This window comes from Cibotium barometz, chromosome 8, assembly GCF_041138505.1.
Source record: "Cibotium barometz isolate CiBa-2024 chromosome 8, ASM4113850v1, whole genome shotgun sequence".
NCBI classification, from domain to species: Eukaryota; Viridiplantae; Streptophyta; class Polypodiopsida; order Cyatheales; family Cibotiaceae; genus Cibotium; species Cibotium barometz.
The window spans coordinates 25,023,084-25,033,381 of record NC_141053.1 but is presented as its reverse complement, the minus strand read 5'-3'; the positions used below and the strand labels follow the sequence as shown (position 1 = coordinate 25,033,381).

Sequence of the window (10,298 nt, the reverse complement as noted above, 5' to 3'; positions counted from 1 at the left end):
CATATGATAGCCGAGATGATTAGCCATCCTATGTGGCTGTTTTTTAAATATTATTTTTAGAAAATGGGAAAATTTTTATGTTTTGATTAGTTTTTGTTCTTTTTTCAATCTCTCTCTCTCTCTCTCTACACCAAGTCTCTCAAATTTACATTATCGATGCAATATGTACCAAAATGGGCACAATAATATTTCCTTTGCAAAACTTGGCCTCTGTCCTTATGATGCAAATAATTCTGCGTGAAAGTAGAAGGCACTCAATGCAAGAAGTGAGCACATGTGTGTCCCACTTGGCCGTGTGTGAAACCCCCTTAAACATAGTATAGCTGATAATACTATCCAACGCTCACATAACCTGGTTTGTAGTGTAATTTTCCCAGCTAAAATTTAGAAATCTCCGTATATTGCCTTTAATTTTAAGGGATGAAATTTGTACATTTTAGTTATAAATACCCACATTTATATGATTTCTAGCGATTTTCATGTCTGAATCCAAGTTAAGCCTGTGCATTGCCTGGGTTGAAAAAAACATATTTTTCGAGCATTGATATTATTATCATAGCTATGTACCAGTGTTCACAAAGAACCTGCAAACCCTTACAATGCACCTGCAAAATTCACGATCTCACTTGTAAAAAATAATTTTGCAATTTTAAGAACCGATAGAATTTTAAGCATTTTAGTTTTATTTTGATTAAGAAACCTGTAAATGTTGAAGAAAAACTTGTAAATTTTAAAATTGCAAGATTTTTTTTTTCAATTTGAGAAGAAAAATATTCTCTGTGAACACTGCTATGTAAATTGGATTTCTAGATAGTGGGGGGCATCATTGTTTTGAGCATTTTTCAAATTTTCAAATACAAAGTGACCGTTGGAGGAAAGCAGTCTCCCTCATTTCAATCTCACATTTGGGGTGAACTTCAACTTTTCATGATGGAACGAGCGATGAGATAGTAACGCCTCTGTGAAAGGGCTGTGAGAATTCACTACAACACTCACCTATCGTTCTCCCTTTCCCAAAAAAAGAAAGAAAGAGAGAAAAAACACCACCACCGCTATGAGGCGCCATGGCTGGCATCTTCCTTTCCACAGGCTACAGGCAAGTGATAATCTGTTGCAATCTGCAGTACTAAAATAAATGCTTCTGTTTTGATCAGATAGCTTATTTTTTTCAGAATATTTTCTCCGTTTCCGCGCTTTCTTCTCTTCTTGCAGATCACTGCAATCGTAGCTTTCTTGTGTCTGCTGGTCTGTTTCTACCTCTTCTCAGCACCGCTCTTGGGTAAACAAGAGGTTATTTCAACTTTTACAGTCCTCTATACTGCACTGGTAAGCTGATCTGCTAAAAGAGCGGTTTAAAAAAACACCAAAAAAAAAATTTTTATAGCAGCAGGCATATTTTCAGTTTGTTTTTGGGCATTAGTTTTGACAGATTTTCAATGAAATGAGTCTTTGATATTACTGAGTACTCAAAACTTCATTTTTATTTTCGTGAAAATGAATGCAATATTTGTTTTTATTGGTATCAAAGTTCCGTTTTATCCCTTTATTAAAAGAAAAATGGCAACATGTGATTGCTTTTTTGCAGGCTACTGCAGTGTTTTTCCTTTATATTCGATGTGCAGCTATCAACCCAGAAGACAAGGGCATGTCGATACACATCCCCATCAAGCCCATTTCTAATATGAATGGCATTATTATATCACAAGAAAAGATGGACACTGTTCAAGATTCAATCTTGAAACTGGAAGCACTTCACTCTCTGGCCATACAAAGCCATCTAAATGCTGGCAAGGGTGCATTCTTGGCACTGTCAAGATTCGCCAAACTGCCCTTGCTGTGTTTATCAGAAGCAGATGATTGCATGGGAGATGACACTACATCATCACAAACCATCTCAAACTCACTCAACTGCGTGCTTTGCAACAGGCGGGTAAGTCCTAAAAAACATGTAACATCATGTCTAGTAACCGAAACCGCACCATCTTCCTACATCATAGATTTGCTTGATACTAGATTTTTGTGGGCTAAAACAATACCCTATGTCGGATGCAGGTCAGTACATGCAGCAAACATTGTAAGAGCTGCGACAAATGCGTATATGCATTCGACCATCATTGCAAGGTATGTGTACTTAACATCTAAGGGTCTTTACAGACAGATCCTTGCCCATTGGAGGTTGGATGTGGGAGATCCTCTACCCATGAGGGACAGGTAGTTGAGATCTCTTTGTGCGTTTATAGGCCCTAAAATCCCCATTCTAAAACAGTACAATGACAAGTGGAAGAAAACATTGAAAGCTAGAGGGATGGTTCAATGCCAAGGTGTGTGTAATCCACCAACATGTACGTCATGATGGGTGTGGGTCACTGATACATGTATTGATTTCTTGTTGCACTTAAAAAAGGCTGTTGGCATTGGCTTAAGTTATAGGCCTATGCAGATCTCTCAAATGACCTCCCTCCTTGTAAGGGGGGCTTAGACAGATCAGTCTCAAGCTGTCATGATTAGACATGGAGTGCCATTGACATGTGTGTGTGTATATTGCTGAACAGTGGATCAACAACTGCGTAGGAAAGAGGAATTACAACACTTTTCTAGCTCTCATGGCTGTGACTGTTGGCCTTGTAAGCACTGAACATGCTCAACATGTCATCGCTCTTTGAAATACTTGACATCTTTCCCGTTATACTATAATGTGGGGTACTTATGCAGATGCTTTTGGAGGTTGTCACGGGGGCAACAGTAATTGTGAGATGTTTTCTTCATGACAATGGTATCAGTCAGAAAATCAATGACAAACTGGGCAGCAGATTCTCGAAAGGTTCGGTGGTTGCCATTGTGGTATGCTTTCCTCTTCCTGAAGAGGCATGAAAAGTTCGCTTCTTAAAGACCCAATTCCAATAAGCATGGAAATAAAAACATTTCAATGTTCACTTGAGTGCGAGCTAGGTAAAGATTAAGTATCAGTAAGTAGCTTGTTGATTCAATCAGAAAAATTAGCAGAGCTCTGACATTGCATTGCAGCTGGAACTTTATTATGGTAGTGCAGGCTATCTTTTCAGGCATTTCTTTGGTAGCATTGGCAGCAGTGGGAGAGCTGTTACTGTTCCACATTCTCCTCATTAAGAAGGTAGAATCATAACTTAGCTTTTTGCTTGTTCATAGCCACAAAAATGGGTGTCACCTTTATCTCGGAGTTGGTGCTACATTTCACTACTTCTGGCAACACCACTGCATTACAAATAGTGTTCTTCTCTGATGTATACTGGCAGGGGCTTACAACATATGACTATGTGATTGCCACAAGAACTTTGAATGAGCTGCAGAGCCTGTCAGACCAAGAAAATGCTCACAACCCTCCAGTTTCTCCTGTGAGCTCACTCATGAGCAGCCGGAGTGTGGGGTCGAGTGCATTTGGTGCTCAGTACAGGCGAGCATGGTGTACCCCTCCAAGGGTATACTTGGACTCAGACAATCAGGTGCACAAAGAACTTCCATACTATGTTTTTACCACATACCTATTCGTTTCTTTGTATCCAGACAGCAAGCCGATCATTTCCAACACCCACTCAGTCAAAGTCCTCGCAGACACAACATGGGTTTTACATGTACTAATGAATCAATGTTTTACATATTTGCACATAGTCAGCATAGCATGTATCCCCAGCATAGGCATGCAGATACTCTTAAGTTTTGTAGCAGCCATCTGACTTAGTATACAGAGTGCATATGATGGTATGCCACATACTGGTTATGATTTCCAACTGAACCAGTATAAATTACCTTATTTTACATCTTTGATTGATTTCCCTGGCTCTGCTAACAGCTGGTCTCCTGCACTACATTTTCTACAGGACGAAGTAGCCCCGCAATTACCTCCATGGAGTTTGCCTTCAACAATTGATCCAGATTCAACCCCATCATCCTCCTCGGTGGCAGTGGCAGTGGCAGCGGCACGCCATGTTAGGCCCCATCGGTACAAGGTCAAGATAAGCCCATGGCAGCTGGCAAGACTGGACATGGATGAAGTGTCAAGACTAGTGGCCAAGGCTCGGGTGTCTACTAGTCTGCATCAGCGGCAGCCATCACTGCCAGTTTTTGGACAGGCAATGTCGTGGCCGCAATGCAGCAGTAGCAACAGCAACAGCAACAGCACCAACAACCTCAGCAACAGCAGCACCAACAACAATGAGAGCAGTGCTAAATCAAGTGCTGATGACGAAGAAAACGACCATTGTCACACATTAGGGTTTCAATCTACGTCTCCAGATACCGAAGGCATGCCATGGACCTCAAGCCCTCAGCATCATCACCATCATAAGCCTGAGTCCACCTTAGGGTTTCACCTTAGATCATCCGAAACGAGATACCTTCCATGCTCATCAAGTCAATTCACGTCAGGGTTTCAGCCCATATCATCAGGACCCAACTGCATGATGTGGACCCTGAGCCCACCTGCTCTAGATAATCATCATCATCAAACCACATTAGGGTTTCAACCAACATTAGCAGAGGACAAAAGCCTGCCATGGAGCTATAGCCCTTACAATAATCATCATTCTCCTCCCAATGATTGTCATCATCATGACATGGACATTGAGATGTCGCCTGCACACGTGGCTGATGATTTCATGGACAGCCCCAGCCCCATTCCGAGGCCTGTGCATGCAAAATCCTCATCTCCTGGCTCTGCGTCAAAAAGCCTGCTAGTGATGAGCTCCATCAGTGGTAACCATGAAGAAGACTGCATACCTTCAAAGAACAAAGCCACCACTGCCTCTTGTCGGTCCCTAAATTTTGAAGAACACAGCAGCAACCTTCATGTCGATGGTGCTTCCATCTTCTTTGGAGGGCCTTTGAACTGTCAAAGTGCTTCCCCATCAATGCCTTCTGATACTGAATAGCATAGCATGCAGGTATAACAATTTATCCAAAGGTTTTTTGGAGGGCCATCTTGGACTTTGCTATTAATAGGATTTTGTTGTAAATTATGGTGGGCCATAAGAAATCAGAACATCATTAATATATTAAAGGTGGTATAATCTGTATTACATATGTTGCAAAATATATAAGTAAGGTAATTTTCAAGACTTTGCACAAGTAAAGGAGGAAGGTAGACTTCCCCCTGGGGAGGGGATTCATGAAACATGCCTGCCAGAGAAAACATTACATCCTTTACAATTGCCAGCTCCTAACCCATTTTCAACATATCCATCCAACAGACAGCATCCTATTGGCATCATGTTTATGATCGTCGTCGTCGTCATCATCGTCTGTCATTGTCATCACCATTAGGAAATGGATGATGTATTGGTTGACCTACAGGTTGGCACCCTCATCATCATTATTATCAAGGTTTCTCGCCGCACATTGTAAAAGCATCATCATCATCATCAACATCATTATCAGTTTATGGTTGACCTATAGGTTGGCACCTTCATCATCATTATCAGAATATGGTTGACCTATAGGTTGGCACCTTCATCATCATTATCATCAAGGGTCTCTTTGCCGTACGTCCGAAATCCATCCATTATCACCAGAATACGGTTGACCTACCGGTCGGTACAACATTAACGCCATCGTCATCTTCACCATGGCCATCATCCGTCGCACCTTACATTGATTATCATCATAATGTAATAAGGAAATACGTTCAACATTGATCAAGCTATGGTGCAAGGAAATGGGTTGAGCAGCATGTGTCCTCATCATGATCAGAACATGTATCAAGGTACAGTTCATCGTTCTCAAGAAACGAGTTAAGGCGCATCATCTCTCTGTTTAGGTCAATCATCCAAGCGTTTGTTTTTTTTTAAAGGTTTTAATGTTTGTGAAAGTATATTTTTGCTTGCAATAAAAAGTCAAATCCTTGAGGTTTCTTTTCTAATTTTTGTAGATGTGTTTTGATTAATATGCACCCCAAACGTTTGGTGGTGGTGCATTTATTAATTATCATATTGATTACCACGTGTCATATTGTGTCATATTGCATGGCTCCTTATATTTTATCTTTTTCTTTCCTATTCCATCGTCAGTTGCATGTCGTCGTCTTCTCGGTTGCTTCTGGATATTTCTGTGGTGGCTGCTCAAATGTTCGTCCTATTCCATCAACGGGCTGCATGGGCTTCGTCTTCTTGCTCTGGATGTTTCTCAACTGATTGCTCGGATGATTGGGTATGTGTAGTGTGGTTTGGCATGTTCAGCATGCTTTTGGATTTATCTTCTCGAATCTTTTACGTGTCTTTCCTTTATTTATTCTGTGTAGTATGGGTTGGCATGTTCTTCTGGATGTTCCTTGCTGGCAATTTGCATGTCGTCCTTCATCTGAGTGGTATATTCTTCTCTTCGTCTGTGTCTGTGATTGATTAGGTATATGCATTGTGGGTTGCTATGTTCAGCATGCTTCTGGATTTGTTGCCGTGTTTTTCCATGATTCGTTATGTGCACTATATAACGATAGCAGCGGAAGTCGCAACCTTACACATAGGGCAGAGTTTCCCACTTGAGTCCTCGTAGGGGCCCACGAATATCAAGACAAGAAACTAATGCCTCGGTTCATCCAAATCCCAACCCAGAAAAACTTCCCTTGCCTAGAAGGCATAAGCGATTCCTCTGGGAAAAATTTTTCTAACGTAGTCAAGGGCTTTAACTTCCCTTTTTCATTCCGACCGAACCCACGGATCACATGGCCAGATCAAGGGAGGAACTTGCACTTGGATCATAGAGACCAACGCTTTTTTTCTGATCATTAGAGGCACAGCCGTTGATTCTTCTCCATAGAACAAGGATTATCCGTGATTTACTTTAACTATCGTAACCTGAACAGAATTGAATTTTAATTATAGGGATCCATCAGTCCAGCCTAACTCTATCCAATCCCATGGGTTAGCCAACCGCCCAACCACTGTATTGATAAGATCCATTATAAAAATTTGGTTATGTTTTGTCCCAGGTACTAGGGAAAAGAGTTCCCAGGCCCCCTAGCCACCACTCATGCAAAATACAATTTAGACAAACCACTTATGCACCCAATATGAAATTGTCTTTTACAGATTTAGTTGTCTTTAAAAGCAGACTTGAAATGAAACCATAGTATTTTGAATCATAATCCTCCAAAATATCTAGATCCAATTTCCAACATTCCTTCATTGGTGTACCTATGGCATCATTGACTCAACCAAAACGCTCACCACCTGCTCATTTAGGGGCCTTTCCAATAGTTCTTAGCTCATAGTACCCGAAAATATAATCACATAAAAATCCAGATGGACTCTTCGTTGAAGATCAGCTAGATCAATCAATAAGGTCCATGTAAAAGGGTCATGAACACATCCGTGTTGAAGACTAGCAAGGCCAATCAACCAGATCCATGCCCGTGTTCAGAAAACAACTCTAACTCATTTTCATCCCCAACGCACACGTGGGTATCTTCGGGGGGCGGCGAGCCCACCGAGCACCGTATGGTCAGCACCCTCTAGGCTCCTTCATAGGTCACCTAGTGCTTCACTCCTTCTAGGCTCCTTCATAGGTCACCTAGCGCTTCACTCATAGGCCACTTCCTTGGTCCCTCATCCGCAGTACCGGAGGCTCACTATTTTAATCGACGAACCGAGGCTAGTCAAGACCTTGACCGACCTTGCAATGCGAGACGTCCTTCATTGACTCTCCGTCAGCTGTTGTTTGCAACCTTTTCACTTAGGTCCTCACACGACCTTATTTGACAAGATAGTCAAAGTGCTTCCCCAGCATTCTTGACATAAAACAGCCTTTTAAAAACAAGTTTTCATATACAAATATAGTTTCTAATGAACTCCCATCTTTCCACATTGTTCCACGTCATTTCTCATTACTTCACATTCTTCTACATTAATTCACATTGCATCATTCCACGTCCATTCATAGCTATTCACATCATCCTACATCCATTCACATCATTCCATATCCAATCACATCCATTAACATCATTCCATATCCAATCACATCCATTAACATCACATCACATTCATTCACATCCATTCACATCATATCATATCCATTCACATCTATTCTCATCCATTCACATCCATTCACATCCATTCACATCCATTCTCATCCATTCACATCCATTCACATCCATTCGTGAGCATCCATTCAAATCCATTCAGATCATATCACATCTATTCACATCTATTCTCATCCATTCACATCCATTCGTATCCGTTTAGATCATATCACATCCATTCACATCTATTCTCATCCATTTAGATCATATCACATCCATTCGCATCCATTCGTATCACATCCATTCGCATCCATTTAGATCATATCACATCCATTCACATCCATTCACATCTATTCTCATCCATTCACATCCATTCGCATCCGTTTAGATCATATCACATCCATTCGCATCCATTTAGATCATATCACATCCATTCACATTCATTCAGATTATATCACATCTATTCACATCTATTCTCATCCATTCACATCCATTCACATCACATCCATTCACATCCATTCACTTTTCTAAAAATGTTAGCATAACCCTCTTTCAATTTAGAATGAGTTAATATGATTTTTCTATATCATAAACAAGTTTAACAAAATTAATCATCCGTTTTTTCTAGATTAAAATCATAAAAATAACTAATCTCTTTCTCTAGCTTGTCAAGCCTAGAGTTTGGATTAAAATGAAGAGATTATCATTAAGAATCATCCTTCTACCAAGGATCTAGCCATAAAGATGATTAACCTTTTCAAGAGAGATTTATTAATAAAAAACATTATAATTAAGCATAAAAATTAGCATTAATCTAATTAAACATTGTGAATCATTGGAGAGCTTGATTTCAAGAGAAAACCATTCCATTGAAAGCTTCTCAAGCATTAGAGGGGTTGAGAAGAAGAAAATCATTGAGAAGAATAGAAAAAACCATTAAATTAGGGTTTACCTTTGATTTTGGCTTGATTCTTTGGATAGAAGTGAAGCCCACAAGCAAGTCCTTGGCCACCAAGAGAGGGAGAGTAAGCTCCAAGAGAGGATGGAGAATAGAGAAGCTCCAAATCTCTCAAGAGAAAAGGCAAATTAGAGAGATAATAGAAATATGCTAATTTAGAGATAATACTAGCATGGTATTGCTCACAAGTTTAACAGAATTAATCATCCTTTTTTTCTAGATTAAAATCATAAAAATAACTAATCTCTTTCTCTAGCTTGTCAAGCCTAGAGTTTGGATTAAAATGAAGAGATTATCATTAAGAATCATCCTTCTACCAAGGATCTAGCCATAAAGATGATTAATCTGTTCAAGAGAGATTTATTAACAAAAAACATTGTAATTAAGTATAAAAATTAGCATTAATCTAATTAAACATTGTGAATCATTGGAGAGCTTTATTTCAAGAGAAAACCATTCCATTGAAAGCTTCTCAAGCATTAGAGGGGTTGAGAAGAAGAAAATCATTGAGAAGAATAGAAAAAACCATTAAATTAGGGTTTACCTTTGATTTTGGCTTGATTCTTTGGATAGAAGTGAAACCCACAAGCAAGTCCTTGGCCACCAAGAGAGGGAGAGTAAGCCCCAAGAGAGGATGCAAAATAGAGAAGCTCCAAATCTCTCAAGAGAAAAGGCAAATTAGAGGGATAATAGAAATATGCTAATTTAGAGATAGATAATACTAGCATGGTATTGCTCAAAGATAAAAACACAAAGGAATGAGGGTCTATTTATAGGTGAGGGAGGCCACTTACCAAGTCCAAGTGGGTTCTAGAGCCTTCCAACTTCAGTTTGACCCAATTTCGATAAGATTTGGATCAGTTTAGCCCCCTTTTTGATCTAGTTTGCACCAGGACAGAGGAGAGGTTGCACCAAGAGAGAGGAGAGTTTGCACCAGGAGAGAGGAGAGATGAAATATCTTGATTTTTTTGAATCTGGGGAGCTAGCAGTGGAAGTAGCAACCTTACGTGCATGACAGAGTTTCCCACTCGAGGCCTCGCCCACCACGAATATCCGGACAAGAAACTAATCCCTCGGTTCCCAAATCCGAACCCGGAAAAACTTTCCTCGCCCAGAAGACATAGGCGATTCCTTTGGGAAAAATTTTGCTAACGTAGTCAAGGACCTTAACTTCCCTTTTTCATTCCGACTGAATCCGTGGATTAGATGGTCGAATCAAGGGAGGAACTTGCACTTGGATCATAGAGACCAACACTAAGTCTTTTTTCCTGATCATTAGAGGCATAACTATTGACTCTTCTCCATAGAACAAGGATTATTTGTGATTTACTTCAACTATCGTAACTTGAACATAAT

The 10,298-nt window shown here is 40.1% G+C and overlaps 1 protein-coding gene across 1 annotated transcript; it reads left to right on the top strand.

Moving 5' to 3' along the window:
• Window positions 1-924: 924 nt before the first annotated feature.
• LOC147636076 (uncharacterized) lies at window positions 925-5,123 on the top strand. Its single transcript, XM_086801516.1, has 8 exons — window positions 925-1,326; window positions 1,586-1,930; window positions 2,053-2,121; window positions 2,553-2,624; window positions 2,713-2,841; window positions 3,050-3,130; window positions 3,273-3,479; window positions 3,855-5,123. The coding sequence occupies exons 2-8, from the start codon at window positions 1,646-1,648 to the stop codon at window positions 4,902-4,904; spliced, it is 1,893 nt and encodes a 630-aa protein (XP_086657642.1). The 5' UTR covers window positions 925-1,326; window positions 1,586-1,645; the 3' UTR covers window positions 4,905-5,123.
• The last annotated feature ends 5,175 nt before the right edge of the window (window positions 5,124-10,298 follow it).

Excerpts from the sequence above, each read along its gene's own strand:
- LOC147636076 (XM_086801516.1), top strand. The coding sequence starts at position 1,646 with ATGTCGATACACATCCCCATCAAGCCCATTTCTAATATGAATGGCATT. Across the intron at positions 2,625-2,712 it reads TGGCTGTGACTGTTGGCCTT|ATGCTTTTGGAGGTTGTCAC; the intron begins GTAAGCACTGAA and ends GTACTTATGCAG. Across the intron at positions 3,480-3,854 it reads ACTTGGACTCAGACAATCAG|GACGAAGTAGCCCCGCAATT; the intron begins GTGCACAAAGAA and ends CATTTTCTACAG.